This window comes from Drosophila santomea, chromosome 3R (genome assembly GCF_016746245.2).
Source record: "Drosophila santomea strain STO CAGO 1482 chromosome 3R, Prin_Dsan_1.1, whole genome shotgun sequence".
Classification (NCBI taxonomy): Eukaryota; Metazoa; Arthropoda; class Insecta; order Diptera; family Drosophilidae; genus Drosophila; species Drosophila santomea.
In genome coordinates, this window is record NC_053019.2 from 16,964,296 (window position 1) to 16,987,202 (window position 22,907).

General features: G+C 44.4%; 2 protein-coding genes across 5 annotated transcripts; one reads left to right on the forward strand and one right to left on the reverse strand.

The window, feature by feature from the left end:
- Window positions 1–381: 381 nt before the first annotated feature.
- Window positions 382–5,199, reverse strand: LOC120454463 (putative elongator complex protein 1). 2 transcript variants are annotated; one of them, XM_039639780.1, is made up of 6 exons: window positions 4,554–5,199; window positions 3,348–4,488; window positions 1,900–3,282; window positions 1,612–1,843; window positions 1,173–1,543; window positions 382–970 (listed from the first exon to the last, which is right to left on the reverse strand). In XM_039639780.1, exons 1-6 carry the CDS (start codon window positions 5,118–5,120, stop codon window positions 906–908), a joined length of 3,759 nt encoding a protein of 1,252 aa, XP_039495714.1. In that variant the 5' UTR covers window positions 5,121–5,199; the 3' UTR covers window positions 382–905. The 2 variants fall into 2 exon arrangements, with proteins under 2 accessions (XP_039495714.1, XP_039495713.1); XM_039639779.1 differs by having other exon boundaries at window positions 1,612–1,846.
- A 177-nt stretch (window positions 5,200–5,376) lies between these two features.
- LOC120454464 (tyrosine-protein kinase CSK) lies at window positions 5,377–22,902 on the forward strand. 3 transcript variants are annotated; one of them, XM_039639782.2, is made up of 9 exons: window positions 5,377–6,001; window positions 18,567–19,114; window positions 19,178–19,884; window positions 19,950–20,169; window positions 20,229–20,497; window positions 20,563–20,724; window positions 20,782–20,977; window positions 21,049–21,135; window positions 21,203–22,902. In XM_039639782.2, exons 2-9 carry the CDS (start codon window positions 18,758–18,760, stop codon window positions 21,377–21,379), a joined length of 2,175 nt encoding a protein of 724 aa, XP_039495716.1. In that variant the 5' UTR covers window positions 5,377–6,001; window positions 18,567–18,757; the 3' UTR covers window positions 21,380–22,902. The 3 variants fall into 3 exon arrangements, with proteins under 3 accessions (XP_039495716.1, XP_039495715.1, XP_039495717.1); XM_039639781.2 differs by lacking the exon at window positions 5,377–6,001 and adding an exon at window positions 12,903–13,809; XM_039639783.1 differs by lacking the exon at window positions 5,377–6,001 and adding an exon at window positions 18,373–18,390.
- Window positions 22,903–22,907: the final 5 nt, after the last annotated feature.

The window sequence follows — 22,907 nt, forward strand, 5'->3', positions numbered from 1 at the left end:
TTTACTTGAGAAATTATAAGGCTTCTATGGCCAGACTTCTGTCAAATTGTAACACATCAAGAGTAAAATGAAGAACATAAAAGGTTTTCAATGATAAAGTTAATAATATAAGTATATTTTTTTACTTATTTGTCGGAAGTCCCACTGTGTAAAAGAGAGTGTGCTTGCATCCGAGTAAACAAAGCGTCGACGCTGACTGCGACGCTGGCAGAATGCTGCGCATGTCTGAATGCAACCCTTAACAGCGATTTAACAGAAAAGTGCAAGTGCAATGTTAAAGGGATCATTTTTGGACCAGGATGTTAACATCATCTTGCCCATTTAGGTAAATGTTCTTGTATAAAATATATCATATATTCCGCTTAAACCATACTTTTATAATATATTCAAATCGATTTTATTCTGCGCTCCATTTAAGAACGTTTTCGACCCAGTGTTCATATCACGTCTACCTGGCAACAATGAGCGCCCACAACAAATCCCGTAGAGGTGAAACCGGTTCCAGCCTGTTACGGTTTTTGTTTGGCAAACAAAGTGCCTGACTACACAGGGGCAACAGGATATTATCAGGAAATATGTTTTGCTTTCTGGCATAGGAATATAAAGGGCGTAGCTTAGTGTAAAAGCCAAGACCCGACGCCCCCTATTAAAAGCGATAAATTGCAATCAAGCATGAATTTGGGAGACGGGTCGCCCACTTTTGCCATCTGCCTGACATCCGACTGGCACTACACTGCCCACTGGCCATTGCGCTTCGTTTTGTTTAATCTCGATACATTCAATTAGCATTTCAATGCTACATTTATTTTGAAAGCAGTGAAAGTAAACAGTGGGAAGGCTGAGACGATTACGGTTTGGGGGGCGGGACGAGTGCAGCACGCAAATCCAATGATCCCGGCGATGATTCACTGGAGGATCTCGAGTTGCTCATCCATCACAATCAGTTGCGGCTTGAAGCGCTTCAGGGGACCTGAAAAAAAAAATTATTTTCATTATGTTATTAATTACTACATATTAAATGGCCATTTATAGAAATTTGAGTTGGGCTCTTAGAATTGACATTGAGATTTCACAAAGTCAAGCCTATTTGAAATACCAATTTTAGTGGAACAATTAAATTGTACTTTTAGGGATTAAAGACAGTATAAACGTTATTAGCACAAGGCACCCACTTATCAAGGCATAGCGCTGCTCCTTCTGCAGTGCGAGATAATCCACATTGGGCCCCGTGAGGTGCTGCGCCATCAATCCGTTGCCCAGTAGCTCAGGCGTCCAGATCTCGTCCAGCGCCGCATTCACCACTTGCAACAGTGTCTTGAATTCACGCTGCAGTGCCGCTGCCAGGGGATCTGCATCCGCAGCATTGGCGAGCTGCAGTAGCGCTTTGCATGTGTCACGCACAGGCTGCTGCTGTTGGGCTATCTTCGTGACGTGGTTGTGCAGCGCATCGATGAGCGCGATGTCTTCGAAGGGGTTGCCCGGCTTCAGGCTGAACAGCTTGCGTTGGTGCTTGCGTCGGTTTTTGCTTGAGCGGAATGTCTTGCTGGAAAGGAGGAACACAACGGAAAAGTGAAACTTTGGCCGGGTGCAGTGAAGCATTCGTTGGATTACCCAGTCCCTCGTGAAGTGCCGCTGTATCGCGAGGAGTGAAGACTGGTGGTGTCCGACAGTAGGTCCACCTCCTCCAGATCCACATTTGCATCGATATTCCCCACACCGTATTTTTCTTGGCGCTGCCGGATATCCAAAAGCCGCTGCTTGTAATCCAGGAAGAGCTCAAGATCGGCTTGCAGGGAGCTGTGTAGTTGAGTACCATAGGCCAACAATGCGGGCGCGATTTTTTCTGCTAAGAAATTAAAAGTTTATACTTACATCAATCTTAATTTAGAAGAGACTTACCTAAAACATTTTCATCCTCCAGACCCGCCATGTAAATGGCTCTACTGTACAGATGGCCCTCAAGTAACACTTCCAACTGCCGCTTTCGATCGTCACAGTGCTCCTTTACCAACTCATAGGCTTCCATGTGGCGACCCTGCTGTTGCAATGGTCCCACCAAGGACTGGGCCACCTGAGCCAAAGGTTCACCCAGCTTTTTGGCCAGCACCAGAACACGCTGCCAATCGAGAGTGTGTTTTGCACTAAGTAACGCCTGCTGCAACTCACCGCCTCGTTCGTACATGATACTGGCGTTATCCAGTTTGGCACTGGCCCTGAGATGATCTGCATAGGCCACGTATATTGTCTTTTGGAACTCTTTGTGCTCCCGATAAATCGCCAAGCCATCAGTGTACAGGCCATGCTTACGTATAAACTCCGAAGCCTCGTCGTAATGCTCCTCTCCACAGGAAGCAAGATGTGAAAGTGCCGAAGCATATTTTTTAAGATGATCATCGATCCGGAACTTGCGATAGTCTACAGGCAATGCCTTTAATTCGTTGAGATAGGGAAGGAATTCCTTAGGATCCTTCTGTGACTTTTGAGCCACGAACAGAACAAGCCCAAAATCGTAAGTGCCCAGGGCCACATTGTACAGGTCGTTGACGTCCACCAAATAAAGAAGATATTGCAGCAATTGGTCGGCAAGGGTCGCATCTACTTTCTTCTCCTTCCAAATCAGCTGGAGAGCCGGTTCCAAACAGCCCAACTTTACATAGGCAGTGATCACAGGCATACGAAAACGCTTATCCTCTTCATTCATTTGACGTAGCAGCAGCCGACACACGTATTCCACCTTCTGATCAACCCTATAATCCGAGGGATATATCTGTTTGGCCGCATCATAATTACTGGAGTACATTCCTTTGGTGATGTCCTCATTCTGTAACTCACTGAGGAACAGACAGAGCCACTGAGATTCTTTGATCTCTCGCAGAAAGTCGTCCACTGAGACCACGAATTTCTCTACATCGTGATCGAAAATGATATTCAGGTTAATACGTTGCTTGCGCGCCATCTGCATAGCCTTCTGGTATTTCTTTGCGTTAAGAAGGCCACCGACCAACTCGAGGACAAGCACACGCGGGCAAATGGCCTCAAGGTTTCCGCGCGGTAACTGCAGCACAACACGTGCTTTGTGGTCCACTGCCGTTACTAACTTGGCACCGCGTTCAATGTTCCTGCTTGCCACTTGGCGGCGATCCTTCAGTCGAACAAAGTGCATCGCATTTATCTGGGTGTATACAAGATAATTTCCAACTACGCAGAAGGAAGTGACGTCCTCGCCAATGAGATGACCGTCCATATGGAGCAGATGCTGATTACGCAAGGTGACGAGACAGCCTAGGGAAGAAAGGGAGGAAAATATATAAAATACATTTAAAAATAACTGCATTTAAATTAACTACCTGTGTAGCCATCCGAAATGTATCCGTCGCTGATAACCCAATCTATCTGGTCAGCCGGCTGAGCCAGCTGCACATAAGTTCGCTCCATTTTAAGAGTCTTGTCCGCTTTAAGGGACACCTCGTATGTGTGACCATTATTCACTGTTTGCACGTAAAACTTATCCATAGCATGCGATGCGACTGCAACAGCATTCACCAATCCGTTGATCCGCAGAGAACTCTGCACTCGATAGCACGGCTCGCCTTGCTCGTTGACCTCATCCTTATATGACAACAGTAGCAGGCGTGTAGATCCTGCTGAACTGTGAGTGGCCAGCAGATAGTTTTTCGTGAAAATGGTCAGATTGGCTAGCTGCAAGCGAGAAAGCTCTGCATCTGGCATAAGCGTTTTGGGCCGCCCATGCTCTTCACTTAACTGCCTGATGTTCTCAAACAAGTATATTTGACCACAGCTGGTGTATAAACACATGGTGGTATTGTGCGATGTGAAGACATTAATATAGCTATGTGGATTAAGGACGCGCTGACTCATGGGTGGTGGTACAATGGCCTCGTCGAAATCTGTGAGCAACAGGCGTTTGCCATCAATGACTCCCACAACAGCATCGTTTCGATCTACGGCAAATGCCCAGCGGTAAACGAGATGCTTGCCGCTCTCCTTAAGTATGTGAAGAGCGTGCTCGGCTCCAACCCGCGTGTCCCAATGGAGCAGTGCCAGCGGATCTGTTTGTTCAAAAATCAACACCTGCTTTAAGTACCAGTGGTAGTTGCCTATTGTATACAGGTACACCCTCTGCTCCTCTTTGGCAGCTGTCCTAATGGCCAGTATGTCGGAGTCCTCGCTCCAGCGCAGCTGCACCACTGGCTCGTCGTGAAGATCGAAGGGAAGGACCAGTTCGCGATGTCGCAAGCCATTTTTCTCAAAGAGCGCTATGGTGGACTTGTTGGGGAACTGCTGGGGTACGGCAATCCAATTACCCGTTGGCCGCCAGACAACAGCATCTTTTAGATTTGCACTCTTTTCGGCTGTGTGATGAAGTTTTCCCTCGCTATCGTACACCTTAAAGGTGCGACCCAGCTGGGATGCCACAAAAGAAACCACAAAAAAGGCTCCATCGCCTCGCCAGGAGATGCTTACATCCTGTGGGGTATACAGGACGAATAAGTGTTTTTTTTTTATATACTGGCTTAAAAGATTTAACGCACCTGTTTAAGTTCCTGTACGTCATGGCTGACGGTAGAATCTGATGCAGTCTGCTTCGCAGCCTGCTTACCCTCCGATCCGTGGAACTGCGTCTCCTTTTTGCCCCATCCCACATTGACAAACTGCTGATCTGGGGCTAGTTCTGCGTCCAGTGGCTGCTCCGCTATAACGTCGAAAGTGCTGGTCATCAACACCACGTTGTGAGTGCGGGTAACGAAGGCCACCACTTCCTGATTAGGCGACCAGGCCATGCTCTCTATGCCGACGTCGCAGAACGTTCCCTCGCTGGTGGCCCCTGTTTGGGGGTCGACCAGGATCACTTCACCAGCACCACTGGCCACGCAGATCGCATTGTCCAGCTGTAAAAACTCTGCTCCCACTATGTCCGGCAAATCGGCAATGACTTTTGGTGGCACATCTCCGGACTCGTGAACCGCGTATACCTTGTTGTCGGCCACCACGAATGATGTGTCAGAGACGCCGCCATTTAGTTCCGGTTGCAGGAGCAGACGCCGGGGATGAGCCACTGCATCCAGCTCATTGCAGTATTGCAGCTTCAGATTGCGCATATTTCGTAAATATTGCACGTGTGGAACTGTGTGACCAGAGGCTTTAAAGTCACCGCAGTCAAAAACTATAGCTAGGGCTTTTTCAATTTCTGAACCATATACATGTGTATGTAAATTCACTCTTATTGTAATAATTATTATAATTTTTTAATATTCATATTACTTTAGTTTGATATAAATACAGTCAGAAACTGACATAGCTATTAAATAGCCAGATCTGTTCCGCCTAGTCCTGCATTCCTGCATCTCAGCCGACTGGTCACACTGCAGTCCAGCAAAAAGGTTAAACAACACTAGCGCAAGATGGCCGCTCTGCTCTCGTGTGAATTTTTTGCTTGAATTAAAATCGCCCGTGGTGCGGACTGTTTGAGCAATCGAATTTTATTGGAACGCCATGCGTGGGATGAACTAAGGCGGATGCAAGTGCGGATATGCATCAGCATCAACGGAGGAGGGCCGAAAACACGGAGAATACAATCGAAAATTCCACAAAACCAACAGTCAGTTGTCGGTGTGTGTGTGCGTGAGAGTGCTTGTGCAAGTGTGTCTGTGTGTATTTATATTTTTCATATCGGATCGGATCGTATCGTAAAGGTGGTGCAAATGTTTATAAATATATATTAAGGAACACCTTACTATATATGCGTGATAAATCCAATGAAATGTGCATGTGGCTGATGGCTTAAAACGCCAGCACAGGCATCGGAGTGGGCACCGACGTCGGCAGCGCAGCAGCGTCGGATTGGAATGTTAACTGGGATGAATAACAACAACAACCACTACTACTGAAGCAACGGCAGCACCACCAACTACAACAAAAACAAAGCAAAACATACCAACAAATAAAAACAACTATAGCTGAAAACATCATTGAAAATCGGGTAAGTCAAGTCATATGGTTTGTGCGTCTCATTTTCGGGACTACTTGTTTTTGAGCCTGTTTTAAGGACTCCGCCCAACGCCCTTTTTTGCAGCGTCGCGCTGTCTGCTTCCTTAATACACTTGTCGTTGTGTGAGTGCGTGTGTGCGCCTGTGTCGGTGTGAAAGTGAGGAAAGCTTGCGAAAAAGGGATAGCGCAATTGGGCAAATAAAAAAGTGGCCAAATAAAAACTCTGCAAACACCTTTTTCACAATTCCATCAATGAAAAGCAAATATTGCATAAATATTTGCCTCATTATGAGGATGAGAAGTATAAATGCAGATGAAATGGGCAAAAACAAACAAAATACTTGTAAAGGCGCACAGTGAGCACCCGATACAGTGGATAAAAAAAAGCACTAGAGTGCAGATTGTTTACAAAAAAATCCCTATTTGTAAACTCCTTAAGAGAATCATAACATTCTTCCTATATAAGCTCCTTAAAACGCGCACACAGATCTGCTTTCCGAGTTACTACTGTATTTGTTTTGCCTATTTTTGGGTCGCCCATTTGCAGCGTCTTTATTTTTGTATTTTGATGCTGTTGTCTGAGGTCAACTAGTTTGCTTCAAAACGAAAGCAAAATCAGAAAATATCATAATAAAAAAAATCACAAATACTACGCATTTTGGTTCCAATCAAAGCGAAAACAAAAACACGTTTTACAACTTTGCGGCGCGAAATTCATTGTTGCTGTTGTCGTTTTTTGAATAACAAACACATAAACACACACACAAAGTTTTATACAGAAATGTTCATATGTACATATGTACATATGTATATAGCCAACAATCGGGCCATGAATGACCGATGCGTACAACAAAACGATAGCCACAGTAGTAATTAAAGGCAATAACCGAAGCGTGGCGCATCGTAGTTTTTGTTACGGGTTTCCGTTCGTAGTAATGCCTTCCTTCTGTTGTTGCTGTCTTTCGGTCAGTTTTTGCGTCGTCGGCAAAAATTTTCGGTCGCTGACGTCACACCTAGGCGCCACAAAGCTCCCCCCACCACCCACAGCCACACTTTAAACCCCTATTTGTCCTTCTCTCTCCCTTGCGTTCTCTGTATCCCGTTTGTTTGTGTATTGCAACATGCGTGGGCGTTATACTCCAGTTGTATCTGTGTGAGTGAGCAAGTTTGGCTGTGTGAGGTCAGTGTTGCGTGAACTTTTTGCATTGACATGATGATGTACTAACTTTTTGGCGCCCACTGTTCAATATTCCCTTTATTGCGCCTATTACGTTACGAGTATCTGTGCCCATTTTCACTTGCGCTAATTACGCCTTAGCATGACCACTGTACTCTGGACTGATTGGAATGCTAATTGGAATTTGCAATTTTAATTATTCCGATTGGCCATAAACCATTATTTCTAGGGTTGGGCAGGTGACTAGGGATATAAGAAGGTTAGTTCAGAATATATATATACTATATATGCAGTTTTGCGCCATATTCGTCGATACGCCGAATTACGTAAATGCTTTTTTATATGCATCCCATTTTTGTGTATTTGAACCACTGCCAAAACATTTGATCTAATGTCCTATTCAAAACCTTCCAAAAATATAATTTTACCTGAAAAGATACTTCAATCCGCACACGGTAAAACAATTTGTTAAGGTTTATATTATCATCTTTGTAAAAAGGGCCGTCGACCGTTTAATCTTATCATCAAACAGACGAAATATGCATTAACTTTTATCTGGAAACGCGGTGCAGAAATGTGAACTGTATCTGGAAGCGTTGATATATGTATTTATGTATGTGTTTCGCATTCTTGATTTTTTACTTTCCTCGTTTTGCTGCCCGGCGAAAAAATTTTTCTCGCATACTTGAGCTTCTTTTTCCCGTATGTTTGTTTATGTTGCTTTCGCGGATATTTTTAGCACACATCCCTCGCTTTTGATCTACTTGCCATTCGGGTTTGCCTGGCAAATTTGCTGGGAGAGCTGGTGACGTCAGAAAATAGCCTGAGCACGATACCGACTTGATGCTAATTGCTCTGCAAATATGCAAGAAATGCAAAAGAGAAAAATCGGAGAAAATCACGAACTGTGCAACTGCAACTGCAGCTGGAAATGCCACAATAAACATTTTGATGTCTACATTTTTGCAAACAACTGATTCGACAGCGGCAACCAATTGCCTGGAAACGGAGACGAAAAGTAAACATGCAAGAGAAAAACTATTTGCCATAAAAGTCGTGGGGGAAATGGGGGTTGGGGGATGGGGTCGGTAGACCAATAATGGGGGAATTAATTAACATGGCCAGCGGCGGCAATTAGACCAAATAAACGAAACAGAAAGGAAATCGATCCGAGCCACAAGCCTCCAATGTTGCTCGATGTGTGTTTTTGAAACTGCGATCATTTGCCTCTTGAATCTCCGATATCACAAAGTGCACTGTGTGTAAATTTAGTAAATTCTAATGTACACATAGATACATAAATATATTTTATATTTGTACTCAATTTGTTTTTTAAATTATTAACAACGATTTATACATAAATTTTTGTATTAGAGTTTGTTTATTTTTCATAAAGACATCACTTTTTGCTTGCCATCGCTGGTGATGATATTCAATAAAATAAATACTTTTAATTAAGTTTTTCCGTGTAAAAATTGGCGACCGCAGAGTGACTTACTTTTAGCTAGGCCAAAAACGAGACCGCAGCAACGACTTGAATGGCCAAAATCGGCCTAATGAGTTGGGCAACACATGTTTTGATTTGACTTCCACACAGCGCCACGCTGCGAAATGGAAAACCGCCAGTCGGCGGTGGCCAAAAGTGCAACAGGTGGGCGATCGCATGCGAGCGACTGCTCTTATCGCATGCAATAAATGCACGATAAAGAGAAGAAGCCGGCTCACAAACACCAAGAAAATCTGAGCTTGGCAAGCGCTCTCTTTCTCTCTCTCTGTCTAAAACTCAGAGGTTGATTTTGTGTTGTTTTTTTCTTTCTTTCCATTTTTTTTTGTTTTTTGGTTTATTTATCGTGACTCAGTTGCGGCGGCAACTTCGTGCAGCGGTTTTCAGTTGAAAAGTTGGAGGCAAGGCGCGCGGTCGCGTTTAGATTCAAATATCGAGTAGAAAATAGAGGAAAAATAATAAAATAGCTCACCACGCATGCGCAGCTCATCATCGCGTGTGTGCGAATTGGCCAATAAGCGAATCGATTGCAATTGGCTTTTTGCAATACATAATAACAATAAATTATGACGGTATGCAAAGTGGCCTCTCGATAATCCGATCCGTTCAGCGAAACAAAAAAGGCAGACGATCGTGATATAACACCGCGAATGCGAATTGTGCATATCGCTATTGTAATAATTAAATAATTTATTTATACAAGCCCAAGTTATTTGTGTGAGGGCGCCTCAAGGAAGTGATTAATGCAAATCATTATCAAAGTGCGAAGAAAGTGAAACAAAAAGCGCTGAAAGATCAGCCTTCTTTGGCTTTCAGTTGATTCATATGAGCATGGAATATGGCTTTAATATATATATATTTTAGAGATTTGGCTCTGGTGGCGCAATGACCTTTGTGTGTTTGCTGTTTGATATGTTTGCCATGTTGAGGATGTCCGCTTAATTATGGGTTTGGGTCAGATGTATCGGGCATTAGTAGCAATCAGTGTGTTCAGTGTGTCCGTGGTCAATTCAAAATTGCTCAAGGCATCCACAGACAAAACTAAAGTTGATTTTAGGGCATACTGCTCAAAGTGGGATTTAACTTAATATTAATTATCTAGTTATTTGAGTTGGATTTTCATAAGACCTCGACAATGGTCGAATTAATTAATGATCAACTTATAAAGGGCTTTTAAGTTGCCCAATGATTTTTGCACAAGGTGCCAATTAATAGACCACCTTTCTAAAATCATACAAATTCAAAGTTTTTTGCGTATCAACTTGGAGTCAAGCTTTTCGCCTGGCCGTGTAATTTTTTCGTGTGCAACTGATGAAGACGATCGCGTCGCTGCATATTTGATTGTTTGAAAGTCTCGAATGAAAGTGCCTTGGCAGCATGTTACTGCCACTTCACTTCCCTCCCCTCGCCGATTACCATGTTTTTTTTTCTGCTGCTCCGGGCCAACTTCAATCACAGAGTGCTAATTGTTTTCCCAGGTCTCCGTGGATTGAATTCCCCCCGCCCCCCAAGTTGCCATTACTGCAATTTCTTCGCTTCTTCTTCCATTCTGCTCGCTCTCTAACTGCACTTTTTAATCCGATCCCAGATCCCAGATCGCAGATGCAACTAAGGTGGATCGAGCGCAGCTGATCCCCAAATTGCATGAATCACTCGGTCTAAAAACCCTCTGCACAATCGATTTGCACGCTAATTTTGGCGACGTGCAGACACTCGACTTTGACAAAATAAAAACCGGATAAAAAGACTGCAAATTCGAAAACATTGTAGGCTGGCGTGTCGGGGCATTTTCAATTTTCCAGCGCATTAGTCATCGCCGCTCTAATCGGCCACCAAAAGAAAAACTCAAAACCGGGGCCTTAAACTGTAACTAGTTTTTGCCAACGCTCTCCGAGTTGAGAAACTAATCCGCCAAACGTCGTCCTGCGCGAGTCCGAATCTCGGATTGAATATCGCACTGAATTTTGTATCTCCAAGCTGGCTGGACCAAGTGAAAGTGGATAAAAACAACAACAAAAAATATATGAAGAAATGGAGGGAAAAAAAACTTCAAATACAACTGCAGACGCGTGAAACAATTTTTGATGTTTTTTTCTTGGCTCTGTACACGGCTTTTATGTGTTTTCCATCCACTTATTCAATTTGCCATTCACTGCACACAAGTGAAGACGAGCTTAACCCCCAAACTAGCAAAAGATGTGCCCCCAACCCCCCGAAACCCCAAAGCCCCACTCTTAACACTCGAAAGCCAATGGCGCATTTCATTTCTCGACTTGGACTCTCTCATTTTCTTGCAATGCGTGCCAGGCACGTTAAAGTAATTGTTAAAATAAACTTATTAATTAAGCCCCCGAAATGGTCAGAAACAATAGCGAATGCTAAATGCTCTTTGTCTCAAGTCAAATGGCCAATCATTTGGGTTTTTTGCACCAAGTTACAGCTGCCGTTTTGGAGATGAGCGTATGGCGTATTCATCAAAGAAACTTTCACTCTCCGCTCGCCAAAATGATATATGCAACAGGTACTGCCTCGGGTTATCAAAACGCAGCTTAAAAACCCGCCCATGGCGAGGATATCCGGACCAGCTAGCTTACGCATTTCGACCAAGTTCAAAAACCCGACCCATTGTCTTAGCTCTTCTCCACTCTGTTGGTGGATTTTCTCCTCGCTTATTGCCCACTTTGTCTCAGTCAACGGGTTAGACTTTTTGGCTTTTATTTTGATTCGACTTTTGGGGCTACGGCTTTTCATTTTGCATTTCGTCAGCGGCAACAGAAACTCGTTGTGTCATACATAATTCTGTTATTGTTTTATTTAATTAGTTTCGTTGTCTTTCTTGGGTGCGCTTCTTTCGGCAACCGAACGCTTTTCCCACTCCGAAAATACAAAAAAAAAAAGAAACACTCATCGTGCGGAGAATTTCATTTGGCCCCTGTTCCTTTGTGGGTCATGATAAGCAATCACTTTCCACGTGCCCAATTCTGGCTCATTTGCATAGTTAATTGTAAGTTGACATTTACCTAGGAAAGTTCAAAATCCGCCGATGAAAGTGAAGATGCAGTGAGAGTTCTTTTGGAAACAATACAGCATTTATGGCAAATATTTCTATATTCTATGCTATCTTGAAGATAGAAACTTTTAAAATGCAAGTGATCTCCTTCTTCTCCATGAAGGTAATTTGGCAAGTAATTAAATGCCTGCTGCTTACATCTAAATCGCATTATCAGGGCCCAAATATCTCTTTTCCCCGAAAACTTTCCCAACACTTGCCACCTGCCTTAGGGATAGACAATAGTTTTCCTTTGCGAGGTTCCCACGCCCAAATTATTTGCACAATATGTATGTATATGTATAGCCAGAGCTCCAGTAAATTCCAATTCAATTCAGGCGACTGGTGGCTGCTTCGTGTTTTCCCAACCCAGAGAAATAAGCCAACATGGAATGGCAACTGATTTTGGCCCAACCAGCAGTTTTAGCTGTTTGTGGAGCACTCAAAGCCATTGTCGACTATTTCAGTAAGCCGCTGACAAACCGTTAATGTGACGAATTGACTTGCTGAGCAAAAAACTAGCAGCCAAAAGCGAGCAAAAAAAAAAAAAACAAACATATAGATGCCAAAGAGTTGTTATTATTATCTAGTGGAGTACCATGGTTTTCCTCGCAAAGAAGACAATTTCTGTACGTAGCTCGGGTTCTTTTTTCTGATGTTCAACCTTACCCATCCAGGCCGGGCTTTTATTCCATTCGTCTTTGTTTTTTAGCTTGAATTTTCTCTTTAGAAATTTTCCATTTGCGCTTTTTTTTTCGCCAACAATTATCTGCCCCGGTCTCCTCGCTATTGATTCCGCCCAGTTGTCCATTGTGGATACCTCGATGCTGGTCGATGCTGGCCGATGCCAAATCGAAGCGCTTACAGAACCTTAATTAGTATTATTAGAAACGAAAACAATTTGCCGGGCTTTGTCCACTACGGACTGCGCATTAGCCTCGATTTCAGTTCTACGACAGGGTGGAGTGGAGAATTTTTATGTTTGTACTATCTGCTACTGGGCACTCACAATGGCAGCCATTAGAACCATCTCCGATTTTCACTTTAATTCGTATATATATATTGGAAATGAGATGGTAATTGGAAAGTATTGGTCGCAATTACTGCAAAATTACATTCTCTTTCAAGTAATTTTTAAATAGGTCTTTTGTAAATGAGTACAATTAAAGTTTAACCAGAGGTTTTGCGCCATCAGAATCAGATCTTAGGTTAGTGCAATAGAAATCACTTAAAGAGCGAACTGACAACGAATGTAAACGCAATGCGGGAACATGGTGACCACAATTAAGATAACCTGCGATGGAGTGTTCATCCAGTCCAACTCGTATCTCATGCCCACGCCTTCTCCCGGCGGAGCAGGCGCCTCGGGATCGTCATCCACGGATCGGATGCTGAAATCCGCGTCAGCCTCGCCATCCAATTCGAACAACGAAAGCGATAATTCGCAGACGAGCAGTGGCAGCCAGACGGCGTCCAGTGCCAGCAAGCGATCCAATCGATCTGTGAACCGAACCCATCGAGGATCGGGAACGCAGGACACAAGGCGACGCTACTACTTTGGCAGCAAGGACATCTACTGGTGCAAGCAGAGCAGGGAGGCAGCTGCGGCGGCCACGCTCTCCAGCTCAGGCACAGGACTAACGCGCAGCGCCAGCAGTGTTACCCACAAAGAGGCGGCCACCCACGCCACCCACACTGGTGGTCAGGTGATCTCCCGGGCGCGTCGCAAGCCCATCCTCCTGTGCAGCAGCCTAAGTGCTGCCTATGCGCCTCCTCGTCGCCGCGAGTTTTACTTCTGCGACAAGTATGCACCCGGACCGGGAAGGAGTACTCCAACTACAACCACTGCATCCGCAACAGCTGCCAAGCACGAATCCTCCCCGCCCATCGACGCACGTCTGCTGAACTTTCTGCGCTGCGCCCATCGAAAGTTCCAGGCGTCCAAAGCCAAGTCAGAGCTCCCACAAACCAAAGACAGATCCCTCGGAAATTCCAGGGAGAGGAGCAGCAAGAACGGACAGCAGACGTCCCGCTCGCTGCCACCCATTGCCAGCTCAGAGGAGTGGATCGGTTAGTAAATACAAGATCTATATTCAAAAGATATAGCCCATCAACACAGGTCGATTACTAGTCAGTATAACTTCGAATCTTCTTGAACTTAGTTTATTTTTGTTTCCAGAACTCTGGCAGTTCTTTCCCCTTAAGTAGCTGAAATAAGTTTTGAGCAACGCGCACAAATTCATATCTCATAACAGTCAGCAATTCAGCCCCGCTCCCAATTGTTGCGGCTGGTGTTGCAAGCAGTATACGCAGATTTGGTTTCAAGCCCCTCGACATTGGGCTGGGGTATTGGATTATGGTCTAACCGTTGGGCAAGAGTTGGCGGTGTCCAGTTGCGGCTGCTCCAAGATTCAAAGAAGGAGAAGGGTTCTTCGGTTCTCCGCACAAACTCCGCTCCGCTCAGGGTCAACCACATGGGGCAGCTAACCGTGTAATTAGCAGATACATGTAGCTCTGTTTCTGCACAAGTGTAGGCTTGGCTTCCTTCTTCCTGCTTGCGGTTTTCCTGCTGCTGCTCATCGCCTCGCATGCGATATGCAAATTTCTGGGCACCGGCGCAAACCATCACACGCCATTCATGAGCGCCTCGCGTTCCATTCATGCCATTTTTCCCCCCATTTTCCCATTTTAGCATTTCCCTACCCTCCTTGGGGTTCCACAACCCATCGACTGACTGACTGACTAAGGTTACCTTTCTTTCTTTCGGCCTGCACTTTCCAACTGGTGGCACAACACAACACAATGGCCCAGGAACCGCCGGCAACTGTTGACTGACTTTGTGCAGGAGTGATTGTCTGCCGTGTGTATTTACCTGTCGTTGCAGCCCCCCTTCGCCACCGCCAAAAAGAAAGAAAAGCTTGTGGGAATGTCGGAACTTGGTCCCCTTGCTCCACTTGCTCCATATACATACATATGTATTTGTTTATGTTAATGCCGCGCCATGGGGTAGTGCAATTATTCACAGAAATTGGCAAGGCACAGGTGATAAAACATCGCACCTTGTGTTGCGTTTATATTTCAAGTCGGACATTGAGTGTCGGGCAATAGTTTCAGTTATAAATACGTTTTCTAGAAAACATACGATACATAAGGTAGATCAGTTGGTTCAGTTAATTGCCACAAATCCATACGGATAAGATGGTCATTAAAAATGTTTCTATTTCTTAACAAAGACACTTTGACTATTATTTTTATTGCTACTAACAAGAGCTATATCCCTCGCAAGAGTATTTATGACTTCGGCTGAACAGAAGTAATGTGCCTTTGTTATTTTTGGAAAGTGTGTGTGTTCTGGCACTAACTCAAACAATAAGGAAGCAATACAAAAGATTCTCACGTATGAGCTCGTTGGCTTTAAACGTGTTGCACTGTTTTCCTTTCCTATATCTCCTGCTCACTCATATACAATTTCATCACCTGTCTTGGCAGCCAAGGGTGCAGCAAGAGCTTTCGTTAGCCAAGTCGCTAGTTTCGGGGTATTAGGTATTAGGTATTACTTGGGCCTTACTGAAAATAACCACCAAGAGCAGTGAAACGCGAATAAATCTTTAGAGTGCTAAAAATGCACATATAGATGGCATAAAGTTTAAGCTATAAATTGTCGTTTTTGTGCCAAAATAGCAGAGGTGCAATATTCGAATGAATATGCCAACATTTGAGTTCTCCATTTCTGACACATTTTGCGCAGTGCATTTTCGTAGCTTTGCCTAATTAGTATGAGGTAATCGGGACAGTCGGATTACTGCGCATTTCATTTGACTTTTGCTCAACACCCACAACCAGTCCACAGTGCATTGCAAAAGTATTCGCACCCGCACGCTATGTGTGCGTTGAACTGCCAATTGCCGATTGCCAATGAATCATTCAACTTTATTGTTTGCACTTTTGGACGCGTTTTTTGCACTCATGTCCGGCAGTTCGAAGTCGTTAATTTTTGGCCTTTTTGCATTTTTATGATTATTTTAATTTGAGAGATTTAACAATACACAAATACCGATTTTGAAGCTCATCTGCTGCCGGCCATTGTTTATTCATTCGAGAACAGTTGATTTATATTTGAGGAGCGTGTTTCGGCACCACTCCCCTTCATTTATTTACCTCTTTTGTTTACGAATTCCAGTGGTGGTTTATGTTCGACTGGCGTCTACAACTCTTGGCTAGGAAAAAAAATAAAGTGCTTATTAATTATTTGTGTGGATTTTGTTTGCGGTATTTTGCAAGAACAGCGCTGTTTTTCCTATCCGCTCATTATTTACACTCGGCCAAGCCACAGGTGTGTGTGTGTGTGTGGCAACACCTGTCGATACCAGCGACGTATGTACATAGTATTGCCTGCCTAGCACGCACATGCAAAGTCGCTGATGTAAACGTCGACAGGTGCGGGGGAACACTGTAATTGGCCTGTCACCGACGCGCTGACTAATCAAAGGCTCCGAATCACTCCCAGCGATGACAGGTTGAGTGGGCATTGGCTCAACGCAAGATTACACCCGGCACTTGAACGTTACCCTACGGTAGCGGGTATTTTCACTTTCTTATAGAGAATGGTAGTGATCATCAACTTTATTTATATACATATATATATTTAGACCGCTTAATCAATGGTAGCTCCATGAAGTTTCTGTTACCAACCCAGCTTTTAGTATCATTCGTTCCACATGGGTTTTTTTTAATGTTCTTTATTTAAATTATCGCCATAAAATATTACGATTTCTTGCTTCCGCTGACTCACACATCTAGAGTTCTCTCGGAGCAGGGATGACTGTTCCACTTCTTTGGAGTCAAGGTCGCAGCTGGGGAAACAAAGTTCTCGTACATTGCTCAAGTTCAAAATATGAGCCACACTGCTGTTAGAGCGATACGAAAGGCAAAAACTATTTTGAAATATGCATTCACAAGTTTTAAGGCATTCAAGTTTATACATTTTACAAACTATTGAATTAAATAATTATTGTGTCTTAAGTGATTTGACTTGTTATTAGAATACTTAAGTGCTTGAGTGAAGAGCAAAACTGTTTTTAATATTAGTTTTTATTATAAAAAATCTCAAAAGCGTTTAGGATTCCTTTGTTTGCAGTGCAAACTTATGCGAAACCTAGGTTCAATTTACTTTTCTCGCAGCGGCGCAAAATTGCACGTTTGTGGCACAAACAATTGAAACAAAAAGCGGTCAGTACACAAATATAAAGTCTATTGTCTGGAGGTGTGACTTCAAAGCTCCGACTCCGCTGAACAGGAAGCCGCCGACGAATGGCGATGACTATGACTGCATGACCGACTGCAGTTCCACATTGGATTCTCCAATTCGAACAGTCATGCTAAACCAATTTAGACCGATAACCGAAACTTCAGTTTGCCGCGAATGGCGGATGTGGCTCCAAATAACTTACGGCATTTGCGGGCAAGGTCTGTGATCTTCGCGAGCGGTAAACTGACCTGCGCGTGCCTCATCCCCCTCCATCTCCTCCTCCACTTCCATCAACCTGTCGCTATTTAAACAATGCCCACGCCTCGACTTCGCCTCACTCCCACGATAAATTCACGTCGCAGAATGAGAACTTAATATGCAAAACGCGTTTCCGCCCAGCGAGCGAGCGAGATTCGCTAATGAAATTTGCATAAAACTAAGAAATTAAGTCCCTGAAAAGAGGCTTCACTGCCTAAAACAGCGCAATTACAAGTAAAGTAAATTCGGCAGCAAGAATGGGAAAAAGGTTGGAAGAACATGTGCCATTTTGGGCTTGGCACTCAGCACTCATAGCAAATTGTTAAGTGTACACAAGGTTTTTTAATTGCAGTGAATTTGAAATTCAAATTAGTAATCAAAAACTTCAATTCCCAAAAACAGACATTTACGAAGGAAAGTTATTCCAATCCTTCAGGTAAATGTGCAGCATTGGATTTAGAGTTATATTTAATACACTTTACCCTAATTTCTTTGCGTGCACAACTTTGCGGGTAGCTTTAAAGTGACATGTAACTGACTCATCCTGAATCCAAATTCGTGTCCAGGCACACACAGTAGCCCAAAGCCCGAAAGTGGCCAATAAATTGGGTTTAATTATGCCCGTCACATGCGAATGCTTTACATTTGGCGAGCGGATTCGCGCGGTTCACCCGATTAACATGCCATTTGTGTCCATTTGAGTCACTGAGCTGCGTTTTGAGTGTGTTGACCAACAATTAGCATTGCGCATCCGAGTCGCTTATGCAATCGTAGCTATTTGTCCACTGACTTGACTGTCTGATTAAATAAACGTGAGTTTGGCCTTCATCCGATCACGGGAGTTGATTTGGCTTGGCTATACAGCGAAATCAGCTCGATCGGTGAATGAGTCTATCTTTATAAGCGAATCAGATATCACAAGTGATAAATGTGTATATTGGCAACTGGAGAAATTAAGCGAGAAATGCATTTGAAGCACTCTGTGGAATTTCAATTGATATGACATTGTCTGATATTGATATTGTGACAATTCCGATATTAAAATTGCGAAGTTATGTGGAAAATGGAGAGAATATCTATACATTGCCTTTGATAATTGTGTGCGGTTCATAAAACAAATTACATATTTGACCAGCTGATTGCTGGTTCGTATAAATAATATAATTAGTAAAGATAACATTGTCAATAGGTGCTGTGCTGCGAAACTATGATAAGATTAGATGCTTTTCGCCTCCTTTTATCAGCAAATGAAAATGACATTATCCATTGATAAAGCAGAACAGTAACAGACTAATGTTTGTACTCATTTTGGTTTTTGCAGACGAGGAAGCCCAAGCCAGGAAGACCAGCCACGAGAAGAGCCAGAAGCCCAAGCAGCAGCAGGCGGAGGAGAACCATAAGGAGAAGGAAGCGCTCTCGAGAAAGGCGTCCGGCGAGGGTGATCTGATCACCGTTGAGATCAAGCAGGGATTGCTGAGGAAGCAGACGGCAGCCACGACGTCCGGCCAGGCTATGAATAGCCACGCGACTGCCACGCAGAACGGACAAACCACGGTCGTCGGACACCATCGCGGATTCTCGCAGCCCTCGGTGACGGTGGCCGCAGCAGCGACGACAGGCAGCACGGCTGGCGATCCATGGTTCCTGCAGACCACCGGTCACCAGATGCCACCCACTGCACCGTTGCGGCACAACAAGCGTCCTGCCCCACAGCCGAATGCGCTTTTGGGAGCGGGATCCTCGGGCGCTGCACCTGGCTCGGCGGTTGGGGCGGTACTGCTACACCAGCAGCAGCTCAGCCAATCGCAGCCGCACATTGTGCCGCCCAGCATACCGCCGCACCACCACCACCATCGCGAGAACAATGTGGTATGCGAACTGTCTATATTCAAATTTATTAAATTGCTCTACTGACATTGCCCTCCATTCCAGCACCCCATCCAGGCGGGCGCGGCAGCCGCATTGCATTTGTCATCGCATGCGCTTAATAGTCATAATTTAATCAACAGCGCCAGCAATCATTCGCCCAAGTCCCCCAGCCAGACGCAGCAGCAACAGACGACGAGCCAACAGCAGCAGCAACAGCAACAACAGCAGGCATCCCACAGCATACTATCCACGTTTGCGCCCGCCCCCACTGTCGCCGCCGTTCAGCCGGCGGGATCGCAGGCCGTTGCCGGTACCGCTGCCGCAGTGGCCGCCGTTGCCCAGCAGCAGCAACAGCAGCACCTCCAGCTGCTGGCCAACTGTCCACCCGGTGGAGCGGGTCTGATGTCCTCCTCACTGAATGCAGCCCAAATGGGCATGCATGGCGCTAACGAGCGAGCGCTGCCGCCAAAGAGTCTGGCGCTGAGTGGCAGCCAGCACGGCAGCAACATGCTGCTGCACACAGCACCGCAACCGCCACAGGCATCCCAGCCAGCGGCAGTGGTCGGCGTCAGTGGCAGCGGATCGGCGGGCATGTCCACGTCGCTGCACAGCTTCGACATTAATGGAGTCACCGCATCCAGCGGGGTGAATGCGAGCAGCGCGTGGTCCAGCGGCTCCACGACTGCCATGAACCATGCTTCCCTCTCGCCCACAGCGATGGCACCGCAGCAAGGTCGGTCCAGGTGCGAGGTCAAACTGAACGCCATGCCGTAAGTTGATAAGCATTATAGAAATTGTGGAGCCTCTAGATTATAATCAATCTGCTTCTCCTTAGATGGTTCCATGGCAGCATAACGCGGGATGAGGCGGAGCATCTGCTGCAGCCACGTGAGGATGGATTGTTCCTGGTTCGCGAGTCCACAAACTTCCCTGGCGACTACACGCTCTGCGTTTGTTTCCAGTCCAAGGTGGAGCACTACCGGGTCAAGTACCTAGAGAACAAGTTGACCATCGACGACGAGGAATACTTTGAGAATTTGGGCCAGCTAGTGGCGGTAGGTCAACGGTTAGCAAAGCTTCCAACGAAGCATATTAAACCAGTTCATCCTTGCAGCACTACGAGGCGGATGCGGATGGGCTTTGCACTCAGCTGATTAAATGCTTGCCAAAGCTGGGCAAACAAGAGTTCTGCATTAACTCCAAAGATTTCGTGGACAAGGGCTGGGTGATCCCTGAAGCGGAGCTGCAGCTGCGCGAGAGCATCGGCAAGGGCGAGTTCGGAGACGTGATGCTGGGCATATTACGCAACGAGAAGGTGGCCGTCAAGATGCTGAAGGACGAGGGGGCCGTGCAGAAGTTTCTGGCTGAGGCCTCGGTCATGACGTAAGTTAATCACACACAATGAATGCATTTATGAGTATTCAAGTATAACAAAAATTATTCTTTAGCACGCTGGAACACGACAACTTGGTGAAATTCATCGGCCTTGTCTTCACCAGCAAGCATCTGTATCTGGTGACGGAATATATGAGTAAGGGATCACTGGTTGATTACCTACGATCGCGAGGACGACAGCACATAACCAAAAAGGATCAAATCATTTTTGCCTAGTAAGCCATATATTGTGATTTCATTTCGAAACGATTTTAATCAACTTTTCTCATTAGCGACACTGCCTCTGGTATGGAGTATCTGGAAGCCAAAAAGGTTGTCCATCGCGATCTGGCAGCACGCAATGTTCTTATATCAGAGGACTGCGTGGCCAAGGTATCGGATTTCGGTTTGGCACGCGAAGAATGCTACAATCTGGACGTTGGCAAGCTGCCCATCAAATGGACGGCTCCCGAGGCTCTTAAAAATGGGGTAAAATTAAAATCACTGAGCACAAAACTGTTGCGCATAACAACTAATGTATTGTATCTGTGTCAATTTAGCGCTTTTCCAACAAATCGGACATGTGGAGCTTTGGCATACTGCTATGGGAAATCTACTCCTTTGGACGCGTCCCCTATCCCAGAATTGTAAGTGCCATTCACGTTGTTTACTTCACATGTGGACTAACCATGTTTTTATTTTGCAATCCCACAGCCATTAGCCGATGTGGTAAAGCACGTTGAGGTGGGCTATAAAATGGAAGCGCCCGAGGGCTGTCCACCGGAGATCTACGAAATGATGCGCCAGGCATGGGACCTAAATCCCGCCAAGCGACCCACATTCGCGGAGCTTAAGGTCAAACTGCAGTTGCTGAACAATGCCACGGCGTGAGGAGACACTCAAGGGAGTGACGCCAGCGCGATAAGGAAGCGAAACTAAAGCGAATTGTTTAGACCAGCTGTCATTTAAGCCAAGGGCAGAGCCAATCCCTGCCAGAAATGCGCCAGATCCAAAGCTGAAACTGACTCGACACTGAACGCAACAATTTTTCGTACGATTATATACATACATGAATATATAACTACTTTACAACAATTTATTTACATATATAATTTATGGAATAAGTTTTGTAAGCCTAAGCGAAGGAACCCAACACAATCAAGCAATGTTAGTGAGTTGCGCCAGCTTCCGACATATAATTAATTGATAACCAACCGAACGGACTACGGGAGAAGGAGAGCAGAGGATAAGGGCAGCTGCGTAGCCTACTACTACCTACTACTACCTTTAACTACCACAATATTATGTTATGTGTACACTTAACTGTAGCTATTTATTAGTTAACTTCTTGGTTCGGACTCCACTGTAACATTTAACTTCTGGATTCGTGACCACGTCTGTATCTTTATGTTATAGAATACGCATACATATGAGCGCCTTCCTTTGGGCCGGCGCCTGTCTAAAGCAATTGTTTATAGGATGTTTCCCTTTGAATCGTAAAAACGACAAGTTTTATTCGAGTTCCGTACTCTTTCTGTTAACCGTTTCTGTTTGTAGCACAAAACTGAGGGATGACCACAAAGAACTTGTCCAACAAGTCCTTGGAATAGAGATCACGCTGAGAATTAGTTAAATTTAGTTACATTTATTTGTATTAAAAATAATAAAACAAAACAAAAACCATCAAAAATTATGCAAAATGAGCAAGCGAAACATAAGCAAAATTTAACAAAGGCGGCTGAGGCTGCGTGTCCTTAAACTCAAGAAAATGAAAAAAAAGAGAAAAACACTTGTGAAAATATGCATTACATTAAAACTTCTACATATAATACAATACACATTACCTACGTATTTAGCTTATAAATCGATTAATAATATACAAATATAAATTATTACGCGCAAAGTTCGTGGATTTGTTCATTATTCGGTCCATTCTTCTAACAAGGAATCTCCTTCTCTGTACTTTAATCGAACCAATGCAGCTGGCGGAAAGGCAAAGGAAAAATGTAATTTATTTTTTAAACGTACCCCGTAATTAACTTAACATTTAATGCTTATTTTAATGTTCCCTTTAAGCAACTTGTACATTTATGCGTTTTAATTTTCGTTTAAGGGCATCCACTTTGCTTTAACACTTAATTTTAGTATACTTTATGTAAAACACACCTAATACACCAACACACACCCCCTCACAAAAACACACACGTCCACATGGAATATATTTAATTAATTTTAAAGTTATTATTTTTTTACAAACACACTTCAATCAACATTGTAAACGAAAGTTCTATGCGTTAGTGAGACCCTGGAGAAACCAACACAAATATGCACCAATACACAAAACTTAAACGAGGTGATTAAAGGAAGGCAGAGAGTTCTAAAACTTTTAATAAAAGTAAAGAATACAAGCATGACATGA